The 21,633-nt window shown below is 39.6% G+C and overlaps 1 protein-coding gene across 1 annotated transcript in view; it reads right to left on the reverse strand.

Annotated features, from left to right (window-relative positions):
- Positions 1–3,174: 3,174 nt before the first annotated feature.
- The window catches only part of si:dkey-192l18.9 (F-box/LRR-repeat protein 7), a 32,334-nt gene continuing 13,875 nt past the window's right edge, over positions 3,175–21,633 (reverse strand). The window contains exons 3-4 of the mRNA XM_026913505.3: positions 6,093–6,716; positions 3,175–4,428 (exon numbers count right to left, since the gene is read on the reverse strand). Of these exons, the coding sequence (XP_026769306.2) occupies positions 3,692–4,428; positions 6,093–6,716 (1,361 nt within the window). The 3' untranslated portion in view covers positions 3,175–3,691. The remainder of the gene's footprint in view (positions 4,429–6,092; positions 6,717–21,633) is intronic.

The raw sequence follows: 21,633 nt of genomic DNA on the forward strand, positions 1-21,633 counted from the left end.
ATGCGTAAATCTACACACATGCAGGAGCATTGAGTAGGATGCATATGTTTTTTTCAGGGATTTTCATAAATACCAAATTTCTTGTGTAAACGCTTATACAAATGATTTAAATGAGACCCATTGTCAGTTTGAAAGTAAAAACCATGTCACTCTAAATACAGACTGAAGCAGAAGCAGCCTTTATTTGTCACATATACATTACAGCACAGTGAAATTCTTTTCTTCGCATATCCCAGCTTGTTAGGAAGCTGGGGTCAGAGCGCAGTGTCAGCCATAATACAGCGCCCCTGGAGCAGAGAGGGTTAAGGGCCTTGCTCAGGGGCCCAACAGTGGCAGCTTGGCAGTGCTGGGGCTTGAACCCTCAACCTTCTGATCAGTAACCCATTTGCTAATTCTCTCCTAAAAAAAAAATCAACCCTGTTACTTTTAACCCATTACAGAACAAAATGAAGCCAGTGTCAGCAAGAAACCTTTTAAAAATGAGATTTTGGCCTCAGATGGATCAATACATTTTTGAATGTCAGAGTTATCATCATGCTAGCTAATATTTGAGAGATGTTAGAGATCACAAATTGATAGAGCACAAATTTACCATCAGTAGCTAAAATCTTCTTTTGTGAATTTTACTTGTATTTTTACTCTCATACTTTTTTTTTAAATTAAGTATACACTTTACTTTAATTTTATACACTTAAATTTACTTTTTAAAAATAAATTTAAGTATACATTTCTACTTTACGCTAAGTGAAGAATTTAAAGCTGTATTTCAACTTTTACCAGAGTATGTATTAGGAGGAGTAATTGGTCTTTTACTTGGGTAAAGAATACTTTTACCACATCTGCTAATACGGTCAGTCTTATCCTTCAGATCAGCTTCTGTACTCTTTGGAATGCAGGTCCTGAAAAGTGTGTAATGAAACAGAAGTGAAGTGTCCAGATTTTTAACCATGGGAAGGCAAAGATGGGGCTCAGAGCACACTTAGGGCACTGCTTAATTATGTGTAGGACAAAGCTGAGTCTAATTTGTTTCTCAGTGTAAAAATAAATACCCACATAAGGCTTCATAGTTACTCTGTAGCTCCTAATAACCAAAGATTTGGTCAAAACACAGCATCTGAATCAGATATGAGTAACAGACATCTCAGAGATGATGTGGCAATTGGGGTGGCAATGCTGTTTTAAAAGACAACAGCTACCATATGACCATTTTCAGTATAACACTACACTACAAGGAAGCCACAATGGACTTCCCATAAAGGTTTAGATGTTTGGGATGTCTGCTGATTGGGAAGGGAGTATAGAGGACATCTGAAGCTTTCTAGTGTTCCTAAAACTACTTTGGAATTTATTTAGGCATGTGCGACCATAGGGAAATCGTAGTGGAAAAGTGTTTAACATCTGGACCTGTAAAGTGGATTTATATTACTTAGCCATTACACAGTTACACAGAGGAAGTATTAATGTATTATAATGTGATTCCCACAGAATGACGCCCATATTGTTGCGAGGCTGAAACACTGGAATGAATGGCAGGTCTGAGACCTTTTCTAAACAATTCATGAGTCCTTAATGATTTTTGGTTTTGCTTAAGAAATGGCTCAAGCTATGTATTCCTTGCACTGGTCTGTTACAAAACTTGCAGTTTTGTTGGAGACATTGTGATTTTTGCCGAAGACCTTTTGTGGTATACGGCAATGATCTTCTGTTGATATATCCTAGATAGTGAGCTTTGAATTTGAGTGACCAGTGCTTCTTTTAATTCCTCCAGTCCATGTATGCATGACATATGACCTCATGGACATTTTAAATCTAAACTGCTTTTGTCAGGTCAATTATGTTGACTGTAGTAACATAATGAGGTTTGGATCATGAGCAAATTAAATTCATGCTTAATCATGTGGGAAACTGACAGTTTGTAGTAATCTGAAATAAATCGTTTCATAAATGGCTCCAAATGACCCAATTTTTGCATCTCTCTGTGAGTTTGTACCATCAGGGGGCAGCAGTGTCATTGTGGCTTTGGACCAGGGAGATACTCTCAGAGGTCAATCACAGATATTAACCTATTTCTATATTCTGCAGCCCTTTGCATGTATCACATTAGCCCAATGTATCATTTATAGACCAACTAACATATGAATAGTCATTAGCATCATCACAGTATGCACATTTATAATGAAAGTCCAACCTTTAAAGCATGTTAAATAAGTAGCCCTTTATTTATAGCAGCAATACTTTCTTGTATCATTCATCATTTCCTTCAACCAACACCTCTATTAAACTGATAATAGCAAAGCCCTTCTATTGCCATAATTATTGGGGGCATTTAAAGGACCCATATTATAGAAAACTGCATGTTACATGCTTTTAAATCAGTTTGTTGTACCATGTAAACTTTGATATTTAGATACGGAAACTAAAATGCAGCCTGGTTCAGCATGAGACATCACTACCATGAACACAATTACAAATGCAAATATATAACAGAGGTACTGGTGCATGCAGAAGACGTTGGTGAACACAGCAAAACGGTGCTAAACATATCTTTACCTTGCCTTCCAAAGGATCTGGAAATGAGAAAGTAGTGGCTTTTTTTCATGAGGAATTTGGAAATTTGAGCTTATCTATTTTAATCTGGATTGCTTTTTGATCAAGGCACCACACTGTGCAAGTTTTGCTGAAATGTTACTGCTTATGGTTGAATAAGGCATTTCACCTAACAGCAAACACACAACAGGACTTCATTTCACTGTAATATTTCATAAGTTTTCCTGATGTGTGTACTTTTGTAGACCCGAATGGGTGAATAACCATTTTAAATAAGAGGCAGTTTAATCTGGGCTACTGATAATTAATTTTAATTTAAAGTTAATATTCACAGACCATAACTATTTGCCTGTTTGTCTAATTATCTCTACATTTTTACAGCTTTGTAACAGCTGATGATTCTAAAGATGGATAAACCTGCCACTTTATTCTATGGTTGTAGAGCAGATGCCATTTAGAGTCTTCTGCAGATTTCCATACTATTTTACATGTCACAGATAGGGGGCATGAAGAGGTCAGCCAATCAGCACAGAGGTTACTTACATATGTCACTCTTAAAGGCACAATACCAATACAGCCCATTTGATACTAAGGGACAAAAGAGGTTTGAAAATGGTCATTTAGAAGTGAGTTACAATTGTTTTTTACTTCAGCATTGTAGTGTATGGGCCCTTCAGCAAAATACAATAAAAACATGTTTGTTTTTAATGCAATGCTAGCTATTGTCATATATGATTTTTAAAGTGCAAATATCCACATAAAACAGTATTATACAAACACCATAAAAGAAGTATGGACATAGTTTAAAAAAAAATTTAAAACACAGATGTTTTAGATTAAAATAAAGCAAAGTACCTTTGGACAGTGGTAATGCCACAGACCCAGCATGTTCCAGATTTACAATTTCATTTAAAGCTTTTGGAGACATATCGTCTTTCAAAACCAGACAGACATAACAGACATTAGATAGAATACCAGTAACCTTTTTATCTGATAAATATTATTACACACATCATGTAGTGGCAAGGTAACTATTTTTACAGACATATTGCACACCTTGTCATCTTTAGCCTAACACACTCTCAACAGCAACCAACCGTAAAGCTGCGGTAAATAAACCGCTTGTCAGAAGACCCCCATGTGCTCAGTAAAAAGCCGGGTTGGTGTGTTCAATCACACAGCGTCTGCGGTGGCGTCGTATCAGCCGCAGCACCTCTGCGGGCACTTCACACTCCTGTACATTAAGCATCTGCAGTTCAGGACATCCTGTAGCTAACGCCTTCAACCCTCTGCCAGTTACACTCTCACATCCTTTTAGACTGAGCCTTCTGAGCCCAGCGCAACAACGTGCCAACACCTCAAGTCCCATGTCTGACACCAACGGGCATCGGCCCACGTCCAGCGCCCGCAGCTTGGGGCAGCCGTGAGCAAGATGGCTCAGGCCCTGATCCGTGATACCTTCACAGCCCCGAGCATTCAGGTAGCGCAGACGTGGACAGTAGCGTGCCACATAGCGCAGGCCTACGTCAGTGACGCGGCTGCAGTGCGCCACGCTCAGATGACGGAGCTGTCCCTCCATGCGGGCCACCTCACGCAAGCCAAAGTCGCCCAGTAAATGACAATCACTCAGACTGAGCTGGCGCAGAGCAGGGCAGTGAAGAGTCAGCTGGCGTAAGGCTTCATCCGTCAGCCGGGTGCAGCGGCGCAGATAGAGATGGGTGAGCAGTGGGCAGTGAACAGCGATGGCACGCAGACCTTCATCCTCCAGAGATGAGCAGTCTGTCATGTCCAGATAGCGCAGGCCGATCTGCTGTCCGTGGAGTGTAGAGAGGGGCAGTGAACTCTCCTGGGTCAGATTTATACATGTCACTTTAGGGCAGCCTGAGGGGAAATAGAGATACACTGTGAGTGCTTCATCTTAACTCTACTGTTCTGTTCGCTTCCAATGCCCAGACCATGTTTTCCAACACATCTGCAGTCCAATTGTACTGTTTATTAAAAAACCTAATATGCAATATCCTATCTCAATTACTATCAAGGTAGGTAGAAAAATAAAGCCTTAAAGCCCCTACATAGAAATCATCCTGATGGCAGGTGTTAGTGTAATATGTGTAATGTAAAAAAGGAATAAAGTCCCTTGAATGAAGGTAATAAATGAATAATCAAAGGGCCATTTTTATTTCACTTTATTTATATATTTTTTTAATTTTATCTCACCTTGCTACTTTCAATGTCATAAGGACCTGAACCTAATCAAGTTTTCTATTTCAATTTGTTTTCATGTTATGAATCCATTTATTTGTTTATTTCATAACACACTCTAAAGAAAAGCACTATCTACCCTCTTCCACATACATGAGCTCACAGACTCCTGCGATTGGCTGGTTTCGCTCTGATAGACAGAAAGGATGATGTCCAAGTAAGAACCCACAAATACACATTACACACTGTTTCATGTGGCCACCGTATTGCTAGGACATTCTTCTGACATTCTCAGTCGATGTCATAATTTAGATTATTATTCAAGGACTCAAAAGATTTTTGTGGTATTTTTAAGTCGACTCATGTTTTACATCTGCTTTTGGGAGTAGAGAAAAAACAAAGAAAACATACAAAAAGGTAGGAAAACACAAGGCAACATTTAATATCAAAGGAAACATTTGAGTGTCTGTTTTCCTTCAGTTTAAATTGATATGGCATCTTTCTTTTCTCACTCTCAGCATGCATGACCACAACTAACAAAACCTATTCATATGACAAAGGGTTTACTTCCTTTTCTGAATGGTGCACCAGTAGCTTTGCCCACCAAGGATTTTTTGAGTGTGTCAGTGCATTAATGAAAGCAGCAGACCGGCCCTTCTCCTTGAGGTTAAGACTCTCAGAGCTCGGCAGTCCTTCTCCCAGAGGGAACTGTAAGACTGGCAGTAATTCCCAAATTCTTTAATGCTTTTCCCAGCTTTCCGAGCAAAGCAGCACTGCTATGAATTACTCTCCCAGCAAATCCAACAGTGTACAGCGTGATGGATGATGGCAGCGATTCGGCATCATGAAATATAGATTATACGTTGATAAGTTCAGCGTGTCGACTAAGCCATGTTGGTGAATCATCCATACCACATGTCTAACTATTACGCAACATGAAATACACATAGTTCTCTCTAAAAACCCTTAGCACTTTATTTCATTCATTCATCTTCAGTAAACGCTTTATCCTGGTCAGGCCATGGTGGATCAGGAGTCTATCCCAGGACCACTAGGCACAAGGTGGGAATACACCCTGGATAGGACCTTTGTCCATCCCAGGCACCATGCACACATAAATTCAGACACACATTCACATCTTGAGGCTATTTTATTGTAGCCAATTGACCTACTGCCATGTTTTTTGAAGGCAGGAGTAAACCAGAGAACCTGGAACGCATAGATAGTAACCCAAGCTTAGGATCAAACTGGAGACCCTAGAGCAGTGAGGTAGTGTGAAGAGGTAGAATTCCTTACTGTTAATTATTATGACTCAATTATGAAATCCATGCTGCTTTGCTTACCTGAGACATCCAGGTGCTCAAGGTTAGGACAGCGGGACACGACATCAAATACTGCCTCATTAGAAATGTTATAACAGCCTGCCACCTCGAGGTGCCGTAACTCAGGACAGCACTGAGCTAGCACACGCAGGCCGCGATCAGACAGCCTCAGACATCCGCTCGCCACCACCATCTCCAGGGTAAGACAGACATTGGGGGTGTCCTGGCACAGGCGCTGAGTGAGGACCTTCAGGGCTCTGTCGGCATGGAGTAACTCTCCGCTCAGTTGGATGGTTCTCCAGAGACGTGGGTCCCAGGCCAAGCTGTACCAGCGGCGGCACACTCGGGCACAGCGACACAGTTGCGGAGTAGACAGGTGAGAAAAGATCTGCAACAAGACGGGGTCTGGAAGAAATTCGACAAGTGCTGTCGAGTGAGATTTGGAGGCCTTTTTGCAGCTTCCTGGAGGAGCATGGACTATAGCGACAGTTTCTCTAGGAATGGTAGGGGATGGAGATGGAGATGGGGATGAGGATGGAGACTCATGGCCATTGGGGAGAGTTTGAGGAGAAAGATGAGAAGGACTCAAGTTCAGGATGAGAGCAGGACTCGGGGTGCTGTGTGTCCTCATGCTCAGGTCTGAGTCTGGAGAGAGAAAGAAATAACAACAAGAACACTTATTATTACTGCTTAAGCTTTGATCAACACATTCTAATGTATTCAAATGTAATGTAAACCATCACTTTTAGTGTGAAACACAGTCTGATTAACTTATCATGTGTGTCCATTTCAGCCTGGTTTACCAGATGTCATCAAACACTCAACTTTTTCACTGAAGCTTTCAGCCCAGATCTGGAGGGCATTTCCACAGCTATCATCTCAGTGCAATTTTGTGTTGATCAAGTGTCACTTTTATCTTAAATGTCTCATCAGATTGTTCAAAGGGAAGACATTAGATGGCATGTGTGGTGTTTCGTGATTGGTCGTTATAAACACTGAAAGTCATACTATCAGCAGATGTCACTGATTGCAGAGATAGAGAGCAAACATATGTAGTACCCAGTGATCGCTTGGCTGGATCTCATCAACACCAGTGGCGTGACATGAGGTCTCTCAGTCTGCATTAACATCACTCTTTATCCGATTCTCACATCGCAACTGGCCCTCGAATCCAGCATGCTCTTCTCAAGCGCTAGCAGAAATCCCATGAACAAGGTGTTACACCAAGCAATTATGAACTAAAATATCTGGGAATTAAACAATAATACCTTGGTCTCGGATAAGAATCTTTAGTCAAAAGTCAAGGCAAAGATCTATCTGTGTTAGATTTGAATGCTAAACTCTTTGCTAGATAAGGAGATATACTAAGTCGGGAAAATTCTTATAATCTGTTCCTGCTTTCCCATCCACTCTGTTTCTCCATACAAGAAAATATCATAAAAGCAAAAACCACTTCCAAAGTCTGACTTGTACATGCATAGTCCCTGTCTCCACGAACTCACAATAAACTGCTCCATTTGCAGAGTTTTGGGAGATGATCCTGGTGAGGAAATGAGGGTTTAAATGTGATATGCCTTTATGTACAGGAAATATCTTTATTATTGCACCTGGTCTTCTCAAGGTCTTTTCGTAAGGAATCAGGATCAGTCTGGAGGAATTAGTGAGGCATCCATAACACCAGGCCCAACAGCCCATCAAATTCCCCGCTGCTCTGCCATATTCTGGTCACAAGACTGCATGAGGAAAACATTCATGCAGCTGTAGACCTACCTCGTGTTCCTTTTCTCAGAAGATAAATTAGTGTCAGATTTTCATGTTAAAATTTTGTAATGAGCTCTCATAAACTACTTTGCATGTAATGAATATTCCAGTCTTTATTTCTCACAGTGCTGGGTGAATTCATAGGTGCAAGTGAACACATACATTGTTTTAAGATGGTGGCAGTCTGAGTGGCTGACTTGTAGATTTATGCATCACTATGGGCAGACGGATCCTCTTCTTAACATTTTAAAGCATAAATGACACACAAATCCTCCTGTTTCTCTGCCTTGTAAATCTCTGTGACTATGGTGTGTGTGTGTGTATGTGTGTGTGCATACAGTATGTCACATAAATTTGTATTCCAGACGTGACCCAAGACCATGTTGACTGGAGGCCAGGTCATGATGACATACACAGATTCTCTCTTCAGGGGCAAAATGTCTTCACTGGGACAGCAGACAGCTTTCTGAAAACTAACCAACCATCCAACCATCTCTTAGACATGCACAGACAAACCAGGGATTTACTCAGTACTATCTAGAGAGTACTATGAGGCAAATGAAAATAAATTAGCTATACATAATCTATTATTGTATGTCTGTATAGTTTTAAAGCCCTGATGCCAAAACATTTTTTGTAAAATTATTTATCTTGGAATAAAATACACATTCACTGAAATTCATTTTTGTCTAGACATGTCTGCGTCCCATGACGATTGTAGTTTCAAATGAATCGAGTAGCATGAAGTTATTAAAAAAATATTAAAAATTACATACTTTTAACTGTTCCTCTGACAGACTTAATCATAAACTGGTTTTAGTACAATGACAATATGACGCACTCCAGTGGAAATATTTGTCTAACCTTAGCTCACTTTGCTTTATTGCTTTTAGACTAATGAAAAACGTAGAGATGACTTTGGCCAGGGATGCCATATTTTATTTAGCCATATGTCTTTGACACACATTGGGCCTCATTTATCAAACCGGACTGAATTTATTAATAAATAGTTCGCAAGGGCATTTAAACAAGAATCATGGTAAAATGTATGTATCCTACAAGAGCTCTTGAGTTTGTGTAAATTTATGTATAAGAAGACTCACTAATGTGAACTTCGATCGATCAGCTTCAAGTTATATATATTTGGCATGAGTTTTATATAAGGATTACACTTAGTTATTTGAATAACACACACCATTTTAATGAAAAAAATATGAAACAGCCAATTCATGTTAATAATTTGAAAGAAAGCAATCCAAAAGATATCCATAAATTAAAACAAATAAGTCTTGCCATTAAATTATGCCACATTATAAAAGTTAGTGTGTGTCTATGGTAGCTGATGCGCTGCAGTGGCTGAGCTACATTACTGGAAGATTTCAGCCTTGTGAGTTTTGCCCTTTATGGAGTTTTGTGGCCATTACTAAATGAAGATCAGCTGTGCTGTAAACACACTTGGTAATTTACAGTTGATTGACATTTATCAACATACACACATGAATATGAAAAAATCAGTGTTTTGGTAATTTTGATAAATCTATGGGAATTTTTAGTTTGTTTTGGCCTGCAAGGACCTTTACACACAACTTTACTAAAAGATTGATAAATGAGGCCCAGTGTGTGTTATTCATAAATGTTTGCCTGTTTCTGTTCAGATAAATACTGTATGCACTGAAATCCTTTTCAGCAAAGAGCAAAACATTTCTGGACTGAATAATTATAATTATTATAGGATCCATAAATTGAAAGATGTCCTAGATTATCACTTGATTACAACACTCAGTCTCCACTGTGTGAAAGTTCAAGGTCAAACTAGTAATGAAGAGCTGGTGTAATAAAGAGGAATTTCAATTAATATTCTCCCACTGTTTGACTACTCTATCCCGGATACACTGAAGCACACACAAAAACGAATCTGCACTGAATGTGCCCCAGGACAAGATCAGCTTCAGTATGAAAGAGAAAGCTGCAGAAAAGGCAGACAATTGAAACGGGAGAGAAGAGGGATTAGGTCAATCCCTGCTCAATGCACCAGCCCCTCTTCAACAGAGATCTTAGTCCTGGGTGGTCTCCCTGTGTAGCCTTTCCCAGTGGATCTGTAGCATGTAGCACATTCAACACATTATACACAGCTGGAATCGACCCCTGGAGAGGCAAGTTCATTTCTACCATTGTGAAACAAGTCCTTTCCAAGCTACCTGTTAAATTTCAGTACCACTCTCCCTGTAGCTGCATTTAAAGAGCTACATGGCAAAGGGACCACATCTGCCATGGGTTTCATGCTTGTCATTCCTGCATAAAAGACTTCAAGATGGTCATTGTGTCCCATTGTGTTTATCCTCAGACTTTATAAATACTGAAGCAGTCTTTGGCTCGTATCCAGTGTTTAAAGGCACGTACAGTCACGGCCAGTTTATTCTGCTTGGCCAAATAATATTTACTCTAAACACAAGTCCATATACAACACACAATATAGCCCAATTAAATTATAAAGCATGATAATAATAGAAGCTGGCATTGTGTCTTATATATGATTCTCTACATGGTTTGTCTAATGTGAATGAATAAAAAAAAATTCAAAAGCTCTGTTTAAAGAAAAACTCCACCCTAAAACACATTAAATATGTTTATACTGAAATACTTGTGATGTGCTTAGTGATTGTGTTGTTCATTTATTGGGTGGTGCTGTATTTTTGTTATTCCCGTGAGAAGACAGTGTTTATGTGCTACTCTGGCATCACGGACAAACATTTCCAGTGCCGTTACAATGGTGGTTAATAGTAGTAATAGTAATAGTATTTTAAATGATCTCAAACTGAAGGGATAACAGTCAGGTTTTGCTGTTAGCTCCTAAAAACAAAAGAGCTTCTTTTCTCACTCATCAATTTCCAGTTCCAGAAATAGTTGAGATAACAAACATTGGACCTAAAGTTCCAGTGTGCAACGCAGCTATACAACAGAGTTGTGCTGAGTTACGGCAGAGACTTGGCTCGGCTAGTTAGTGATCTACGAGATGACGAGCCTGATGGCTTTGACTGCGGTATTAGCGTGAAGGTTGAAGCTTTAGAAGCTTATCCAAATATATACAGATGAGAAGGTAAGAAAGTTGGATAGACTAAAGGACTAAAGTGCTGTTGCATCACTCTCTTTAGGTAGAGATGAAGCAAGGGTGAATTCCCACTGGCCATCAGCTCAGAATTTCATTACAAAATAAATCTCAGATCACTTTGAAGATCTCATATTAATTATAATGATTAATAAGTGAGTCATTCAGGGTGGCGTTTACTTTTAAATTAGGATTAGATGTGCAAATATGTGGTGAATGAATCTTTACCGAGGTGACATTAAGTCATGATTTTGAATAAAAGTTCTGATTATTTTATTCCAGTATAATTTAGATAAACATTCTCATTATTATGACTTTGTTCTAAACTGGTAGAAACTGGGTTATATCTCCAGGCATTAATTCAGACAACTGGCATTCCCAAAGTGACTTTCAGACTTGTTAAATCTAACTAATCTCATTAGTGTTTGCATTGACTCTGCCTTGTGCACTCTTAGAAAGTTAGGGACCCTTATGGGTTTTTCAGTTGTCCATCTGGAGGAACCCTTAAAGGTTCTATGTAGAACCATACAACTGAGTGTTTCTCTATCAGAAAGGGTTTAAAGAAGAACCTTTTTAGGAAGCTAACACAAAATGTGCTATTTTGCTCATGTGAAAGACGCAATTCTCTGTAGACCTTGTTAGTAAATCAGCTTGCACATTTTCAACAAGTTTGCACATAGTAAATCAGGGCCTTAGTGAGGTAGGTTTCATGTTTCATTATCACAAGGAACAAAATTAGTCAAATAGTGTATGTTAAGATATTAACTTTCACCCCTTTCATTTCAAATTAGTTTTCATTTTTACACTGTAGTGTCAGGTTAGCGCCGATAGTGACGCGGGACTTCAGTACCCAACAGCCACTGCACACCACATGTTCCCATCATGCACGAAATCACATGATCATGAACACCTGAACCACATTTATGCACAGTGAGCACTAGAATTTAAATAATGGTTGTATAGCACTCTTCGTCTAGGATCTGTTGTAAGTAGAGATGGTGTCGGTTATCATATCCATGCCATGTTCATGTGTATTCATGTTTGTCTACTTTGTATTTGTTACATAGCCCTAGTCCTTGTTCCTGTGTGTTTCACAATTAATAAAAGACTCTGCACTTGCATCTGTCTCCAAACCATCTGTGACATGTAGATTAGTTGCTTTTTTGAAGGATATTTTTGAATATATAGGAGTTCTTTGGTTCTGTAGATTGTAATTTTTTACATACAACAACCATGGGGTACGCAAGCCTATACACTCATCTATAAGTCAGAATTACTCCTGTAGTCTCTATCTTATGTTTTACAGGCCCAGTGATAATGAAAAACCAAACCAATACAAATGAAAAGCCCTGGACAGCTTTGTCCCATAGTCTATCCAAAGTAAACCACATTAACCTCTTTGTAACTGATGCTACTCTACATTTTCTTAGTAAAGAATGAATCACACTGAATTAAATACTCCACACCAATTGCCAACCAATGGCTCACTTCTTCCTAATCAACAGAACGTACTTGAACTTGGGATCCATCCATTCAAGTCATGGCCAAGAAGCAGTTTCCAAAAACACTAATTAGTCTACATGTGTCCCTGATCAGGCAATGGTCCATAGTCATCTAATCAGAAAGGAGATAATTAGCCCACCTACTTGTACTCCATCTTGTATCACAGCTGGCAGGAACAACTAGATCAAGACTAACTTTGGGCTTGTTTTCTTTAGCTCTATTCTGGGACTAAGTGGCTGTTTTTTTGTTGTTTTTTTTTTCTTTTTTTTCTTTTTTGAAAAGCCCAGTGTAGTCCTTGGTGTAAGTGTAGACAAAGTGAGGTCAAAAAGTTATCTTCAGCTATCATAGGAAAATCATGACTGAGACTTCAGTCACACTTGTTCATTATCAAGTGTTTTAATTTTACTGGCCTTTTAATTCATAGAGCACATTATGTAACTGTTCTATTTTGTAACTTTGTACCTATGTATTTACTACAGTTTCATGATGATGATGATGATGGATCAGTTAAATTCAATTCTGTTTTATTTATATAGCACTTTTAGCAATGGACATTGTCACAAAGCAGCATTACATAAATCTGGATATAAAATTTAAATTTATCCCTAATGAGCAAGCTAAAGGCGACAGTGGTGAGAAAAGACTCCCAAAGGTGACAAGAGGAAGAAACCTTGAAAGGAACCAGACTCAAAAGGGAACCAGTCCTCTTCTGGGTGACACCAGAGTATGAATTAATGAAGGAGTTTAATGACACCAGATGGTCAATATGCGTAAGGTCCCAGACAAAATATTAGCTGGATGCCTTGTTGCACAATGTCAATACACTGCACACCTGCATGAATTTAACTTAACACAAAACCAGATGGTCAGTTCTTCTGTGCTTCATGTCCAAGCAGAACATAACACTGACATTCCAGGATGACAACTGGAAATACAGCTGCATGATTCTTAATGAAATAGGAATCACAATTTTTGGGCTTAGAGACCACAATTCTCACTTATGATTCTTTGACCAATTTTGAAAGGAACAATGTGTATATTTATTCGATTGTTACTATAGCAGAGCCAGGTAGCTACGTTTTCCTAGCAGATGTTTATGAACGACGACTTGCCTGCATTTTGAATTACTGATTTACTGCACATTAGTACTGCAGCCCAAGTCCTGAGAAAAATAACTACCGTTAAGCATATTAGGGTGCAAAAGGACAGTGTGTCCTCCCAAAGTGAAAAATAAACCCACAATATTAATGGCTGGTTAAATAATTAGTCACAGCAATGTTTCTGTTCTTCTGCCGAGAGCAACTCTTAAGAAATTTGTGGGTGAAAATCAGTCTTGATAAATGCTCTCTATGTGTAATGAGTCATAAGGAGCCCATTCATTTGTTAACTTCATACATATAGTCATTGTTTAGTAAGTGGGAATTTGATATTCAGTATATAGTATTAAACATTTGTTTGGGACAAATTTGTTCCTTATCATTACAAGGGTCATTTTATTATTTTATAATTTTTTATAATAATTTTATTTGGGTCATTTTTATAATTCATTCACAATTTCCTGTACTGTATAGAGTAGCCATGCCGCTGTGCTTCAGGTGAGGTCATGAGGTCATGTGGTACAGTGTTTATGGTTATTGTTCACAGTGAATTAGGGAGAATAGTGGAGAACTGTTTTGTGCAATAGTTGTACAAGTGCAAATGCACAAACTATGCTGAATTGCATGAAGAAACAAATCAAGATAATGGTTTTAATATGTTTTTTTTTTTCAAAGATGGAAGGTGCCAAATCTGTAACTTGTTCAACAAGCATGATGGAACACTGGGACACTTTGAGTGGCCTGCAAAATCATCAGACCTCCACCCCATAAAATACTTGTGGTATCATTTGGTACAGCAGGAAAAACATTAATATAGGCACCAACAAACTGAAGCTGCAGCCAGTCAATGGAAGAGTGGACTAAAATGGACAGGAACACAAGACACTGACAGGATTGGTGCTGTTATTCAGCCAATGGGAGACATAAGCAAATGTTAGGAAAGAAATGACACGTGACTAATTTTTTATCCAGGAAGATTATATATAACCAATTATCCTTCTGGAATTAAGAAAGTCAGTATAGTTAAATTGGTGGCATATATAATCAGCGCTTTTGACATCAGAACACAGCAACTACAGTTTAAAAAGGAAATACAACTTCAGCAGTTTCAGTCGTTTATTAAATATGACTAAAACCTAACAGCGAAGAAGCTCTGAATCTTTTCCCGGCATCACTCTGAAGCCAGAACATATTAAAGTTTAACTGTACCCACTGGGTTTGTAGTGTGTGGAGAATTAGATTTGGGATTTAAATCCAAGACTGATTATCTTTTTAGACCGAATAGGAAATCAAATCATAAACTAATCTTCATACCAAAACTAATATACACTCAAGAGCTAAACAGAAAAAGAGAGCCAAAGCTCTGAACACCCACATGAGACAAAACACGAAAGAGGAGCCAAAGTATCTCAGACAAAACAGAATTGGTACATTGGAGGGAAAAATGTGTACATACCCTGGAAAGGTTATCAGAATCAAGACATGCCGCAAGTATGACGTTACCAATCTAACATGACCCAATCAGAATTGCTGAATTATTCATAATATGGATGTTGTTTATATTTAATCAGACTGCTGTTTGTGAGCATATAATGAGACTCATATCTCTTCCAGCAATCTGACCTTGACATGAACCGCTAGTAGCTGCACATGGTCGAGGAATCCACATGTTTGAGATATCAAAGAAAAAAAACAAGTTAAACATCTGGACTTTGGTTTGGATAGAGCACATTAAAGAGGGGAAAAATACATGTGAAAGAAAACCTTCTGCATTTCAAGTGGGTAACCACAGCAAGGTATTTTGGCTGCCACTATTTGCCAGTGATTGACAAACCAGCAGGGATCAGCATTTGGGCTCCTGAACGGACGTCCCTACAGAGCAATCATTAGCTACTATATTTCAGTGATTTGAGCTGTAACTCATAAAGCTGAAGATAATGGCTCACACCCCATTAATGCGTTACTGAATATGACATTAAATGGACAATGGTGGGAAAGGCAAATATGTTAGCCTAATGTGTATTTCAGAAATATCGAAAGAAATGTGCATTTGAAACTTTGTGTGTTTGAAGCATATTTCAATAGCATTTTGACATTTAAATCTTATTCCCAAAATACAGGGCCAAGTTGGAGACCTAAGTAGGAAACTTAAGTTCAAGAGGTACATCAGTAATTATGCGGATGAAGTTATCCATTTCCAGACGGCTAACACAGCGCTTAACTTTATTCTTTTGGGGATGGCAAATTCAGATTTTTAAACTAACCTAATTGTACTGTATAGACTAATAAACAAATGAGAAGAAGAAAAAGATTCAAATAAACCTCTAAAAGTAGTCGAATATATTGAGACTGATATACTGTTTTATTGATTTTTTTTTTTTTAATGATTTAATATTGCCCTCAAATCACGGATCAGTTTTTTGTGTGTATTTATTCTGCTTAAATCATGAATTTTATGGTGAAATATTAGTTACAACAGATATTAAAACTAGTGGTGCTGGACTAAATACTGCCTCTCATTATAGCAGATACTGCACAAGCCTTGTGTTCAAGTTTAGAATCATGAATAACTAAGACAAGGTGGGCAGCACTGCTGACTCACAGCACCAGGCTCCCTGGTTCGATCCTGAGCACGGGTTACTCTCTGTATTGAGACTCACGTGTTCTTGCCATGTCCTCATGGGTTTCCTCTAGGTTCTCTGGTTTTCTCCCTCCTCTCAGAAACATGCCAGTAGGTGAAATGGCTATGCTAAATTGGCCCTAGGTGGAAACGTGTGCGTGTGTATGGTGCCCTGCCTCTCCTCTAGTGTGTATTCCTGCCTCACACTCAGGATAGGATCCATCATGATCCCTACCTGGATAGAGCAGTCACTGAAGATGACTAAATAAATGAACGAAATAACTGATACATGACTCTGGTTTTGTTGAACTCCTCAATCGTGTAACTGTGCAACTGTCCAACCACTGTCCAGAAATTAATTTCAATATTACTTCCTCACTATACATGTTTAACTCAACTCTGCATATGGCCCATAGTCTTTTTCTTTTAAAAAGAATAAAGATTTTCTTCCAAGAATGGTCTTGATTCATCTAATAAGGCAATAAAATGGCTACGGAACCACTGTCAGGTCTAATTAGTACATAAGTTGAAGATGATGTACAGAGAAAGGGTGGATATTTTTAAAAATGAAAGGCCCTTTTGTATTGTCATTGAGCCAATGCGCTGTACAAAACCAGTAAAAATTGTACAGCATGGAGCAGCTGTGGGCTGAGATGAACCACTCCTCCCAAAATTCTCCCATGTTGTAAGTGCAAAATCCTGCACTCATGCCAACGATCTACTGCAGTACTGCTTGGCCAGACCGTCATACCCATCAGGTACATGCCAGCTCGCTTGTGACGAGTGCCTTTCCATCTGGCTTTTTTCATGCACTTTTCATTCTGCCAAAGAGTATCCACAAGCATGAGAAGATGTGAGAAACTTTCTGCCACTTGCTGCTGAACTCTCACTGGCAAAAAGAACACTGGATGTCACTTCTTCACAATAAGGTGAAGAGGAAATAAAATGTGAGACTGAAAAATGGTATGACACCGTGATGAAAAAAACACTGTGCTGCTTGGTAATGAGGCCAAAGAAACAGACTTATAGAATATGCGGCTTTATAAGTCTGTCATAAAACTCAGTCAAAAAGTCAAGAGGGAGCGTTAAATAAATCCACAAGAAAGGAAAGAGGCGGGGCTGCAGATGACTTGTAATATACGGACAAATATGATACGGAAATAGCTTAGGTAAACACAATTCTCCCAGTGTTCTCCAAAACATCCAACAGCATTTGGGGAAATAAGTGGAAACCCAGACGGCCGAATTTATAGCTACTCATTGGCAGCCATGCTTATCCAATTCAATTTACAACTGAAACCAGATACAATTCAAGCAATTAAGGATTAATGCTTAGCATACAGTAAGTGATTCTCTTGCAGTCTTGGGATTTGTATCTATCTATTATTTGTCCAGCACTTTTAACTATATAACAATACACACTGTCACAAAAAAGTCCTGGTCAGGGTCACAGTGGGTCAGGAGGGAACACTGTTGGGAATACACACCGTACACTACGCCAGCCCACTGCAGGACCCTATGCACACACATTCATGCCTAGGGGCAATTTATCATTGCCAATAAACCTCCCAGTATGTTATGGGAGGTGGGAGAACACAAGAGAACCTAGAGGAAACCCACAATAACAAGCAGAGAACATGCACAAAAACTCCACACAGGCAGTAACTCGAGCTCAAAACAGATTTACAGACAACTGGATGTAGATTTAGATCCCAAATAAGCAAGCCAGAGACATCTGTGGCAAAAACTCCCTGGGACGACATGAGGCAAAAAAATCTTGAGAGGAACCAGTCTCAAAAGGGAACTTCTTCTTTATGACACCTGATAGATCTTTCAGATCAGAACAGCTCAGAACCATAACCATTAAGACACCACAACCCATTCACACGGTGCTGACGTTCGTCTGTTCATAACCCAGCATCACTTTCAATATGCAAAAGGCCAAGATCACAGTGACCACATGAAAGAGCTTTCATGCCCACTCACTGGAAAAGGAAGGACAGTGTCCAGACTGAGTGTGTGTAGTTGTCTTCTGACTTCTTGCTGGAGAGCTCACAAAAAAATTTAAAAAAATAAATAAAAACATAAACCCACAGCAAATTCCACCATGAGTGCTGCAAAGCAGTGACGGATCCTGGCATAGGCCAGGATAGGCACTGCCCACGCACACAGCTTTCAGACACGCTCTTCACTTCGTTATAGTTCATTTGAGGTAGTTTTACACAGGATTGTGCCCGCTCTCTGTTTTGTGTGGCATGCAGGGCTCAACCCTCTCACTGAACATTCATTCTTTAGCAGCTCCTTGTGGTACACCTCTCCTTTCTGCCACCCCTCACACTTCTGCTGCTGTCTGTCTGCTCATGAAATGTCACCTGCTAGAAGCATCAAATAGGGGAGGGATGATATTTTAATAGCACCATACAAAAAAATTAACTAAGTGAAATCTCAAAATAAAATGCTTCCTAACTCCTGATGTACAGTTGCAATTTCCTTGGATTATTGCAAAACATTAATAAATAACAACGAGAGACTGACACACTGTACACCACTAATGTGGAATGGTTTCATTCATCATCATTACCTCATAGTATCATACCTCATTATTGCTAGTATCATACCTATCTTGCATTCTTGCACATTTCTGACTCTTCTATTTATACCATGTCATTTTACTATAATTATTCACTTGCCATTTGTATACTGCACATTATCCCTTTTCTTTGTCAGTTGCACACACACACACATATACATATACAGATATAATATCATGTCTGATTTCGCCTAGGGCTTGCAGTTCCCCACATTCTCCTCTCAGTTTTGAATTCAAGTTTTCTTTAATGGTTCCCCCGAGCAGGCCTTGATTTGGGGTTCTTTTCAGCAACCTCATGTCATTTTGTGACCCATGTGGCAGAGTTTTTTTTTCTTCTAAAGCAAGTTTTACTAGTAGTGTTTCAAGTTCTCAGATGTGTTTCTAAGGCAAAGCTGTAACTTAGATAGCTGCTCACTACATTACCAGTGAGCTGAGCTTGTGTGTGTGTGTGTGTGTGTGTGTGCGTGCAGCCTAAAGCTGAGCAGAAAGCAGTGAGCTGAAAAGCTGTGACGTGATTTGTTTTGAAAGTTTTATGTTACTGTTTTATCTACCATGCCAAGGGCACATGCACAAATGAAAAAAGCTCACATGCACTCTTACCCTGGGTCTGCTGTGTTCTGTATGCAGCATACTGTCAAGATTGTTACACATCTTAAACATCTTACTTTAAATTCTTGCGTAAGGAAACACACTGGAATTGTACCTAAGTGCATTATGTGCCAAAGTCGATCTCAAAAGCCTGAAAATTCAGGGTACACGTGAAACTGTGTTCACAGGCATAGAGTGTTGTGGTGAAATGGGATGTTTGGATGCTGTCGCCCCCCCACTCTCACACGTTCACTCAGGTTTGTCGACGGTGGAGTGGCTGGCTGCCTTATGTCCCAGGGTGCCCTCATGTCTGTGTTAGCTTCTGGCTCTCCCTTTCAGTTATGCTGTCATAGCTAGTCTTGCCGGAATCCCTGCTTGCACTCTGCATGCAAAGTATATTGTGCTTAACCATTAGAGGACAAAAGCTCACCTAACAATCTCTTCCTTTCTCTCCATCTCTCTCTCTCCCTCACTCTCTGTCGAGCTACACATGCTACTTCTGAGATGCCAGTGATGCCAGTGATCCTGACCCCTTCTGCTCCTCGACGCTGCCTGACCCATCCTGATGCCCTACTTCTGGTTGGAGTTCTCATCGGTTGAGTTCGCTCGCTGCTGCTGGGGGTGGCCCCATATGGACTGCCTGAAGAACTGTTTGGATTGCTGGGGATGGTGCCACCTGGGGGCCGTGGAGATGGCTTGGGGATCACATATGGGCAGCTGTACTGTAATGGCTTGGGACTGCGATTGCTGTAGTGGCTTTGGGGCTGCAGTTGCCACGAGCAGCTTCGTACTCAGGACTCCATCAGTGGACAGTGGATAGATTTTAACCAGCCGGACCTCTTGCAAATACTGTGATGAATTTATTGGTTGCACAATTGCACTATTTGTCCATATAGTACACAATAGAAGGGATTTATTTATAATTGCACTATCCGTTGCACCCAGATGAGGATGGGTTCCCTTTTGAGCCTGGTTCCTCTCAAGGTTTCTTCCTCATATCATCTCGGGGAGTTTTTCCTTGCCACCGTCGCCACTGGCTTGCTCATTAGGGATAAATTCACAGTGATAAATTTAAATATTTACAATATATTTTTGTGAATCCATTTATTTCTGTAAAGCTGCTTTGTGACAGTGTCCATTGTTAAAAGCGCTATACAAATAAAATTGAATTGAATTGAATTGTTATGCTGACTGGCTGGGGAGTGTTCAGAGGATGAGAGCAACAAAACAGAACAAATAAAACTATACTATGTCCATGAGGGATGGCATGGTGGTTCAGCTTATAGGGTCCACGATTTGATCCTCTGGTTACTAGCTGCATGGAGCTTGGTATAGGTTTCCTCTGGGTTCTCCGGTTTCCTTCCACCTCCAAAAAACCTGCTGTTGGGTGGACGGGCTATGCTAAATTGCCCGTAGGTATGAATGAGTGTGCGAATCTGTGTGTGCATGGGTGCATTAATGCCTCATCCCCAGTGTTTCCAGGGTAGACTCTGCATCTCTCATGACCCTGAGCAGTGTACTGAAGATGAATGAATAAATGAATGAATTAATAAGACCATGCAGAATCACAGTTCTGCGAGCAAAAGTACATGTCTCCTTAAACATTGCACGCACACGTCACACACAACCCACACACTTCAAACACCATGTGCTTGCTAATAATATGAGACAAAATATAATAAAAACTTGTATTATGGTCTTTTCTTGGACACAGAAGCCCGAATTCTAAAATGGATGAGGTTTGGATATGTAGTTTTAGGTCACACAGAGCTAATTTTTGACTCCCCTCTAACCATAAAGTCATTGTAAAATATTCCATGAACAGTCTTCAAGCAGTCAATTAAAACCAAGTTTGGGAACCCAATAACCTTTGGGATGGCAAACGCTAAAGAGTCAGCTGAGTCGGTTTAAATGGCAAACTCTATAGTTTAAATGGCCTGACGCATACGAGAGGGCGAAGTCTTGTCAAAGTCAGCATTTTATGTGATAGCCATGCTTTTATATGCATTTAGTAAGAATGTGGAGGTACATCAGGGTGTCTTTTCCAAGCAGTGCCCAAAACACGACTCGGCCACACATCATTGTGTCAAAACTGAGTGAAAGAGATGCATAGACCATTCTCATGCCATAAATACAGACAGAGTACATTTGGTCCAAGTTTGTAGGAGCCAAACCCTCACTTTCCTGCTGGGCTCTCATATTCCTCTTCCAAATGAAGTCTTTCCTGATCCATGTCCAACAGGCTTATTATATTAATGTTGAATTAGATGGCTGAAACTCAAACTGGATGAAAAAGA

Source organism: Pangasianodon hypophthalmus, chromosome 1 (assembly GCF_027358585.1).
Source record: "Pangasianodon hypophthalmus isolate fPanHyp1 chromosome 1, fPanHyp1.pri, whole genome shotgun sequence".
In the NCBI taxonomy this organism is placed as follows: domain Eukaryota; kingdom Metazoa; phylum Chordata; class Actinopteri; order Siluriformes; family Pangasiidae; genus Pangasianodon; species Pangasianodon hypophthalmus.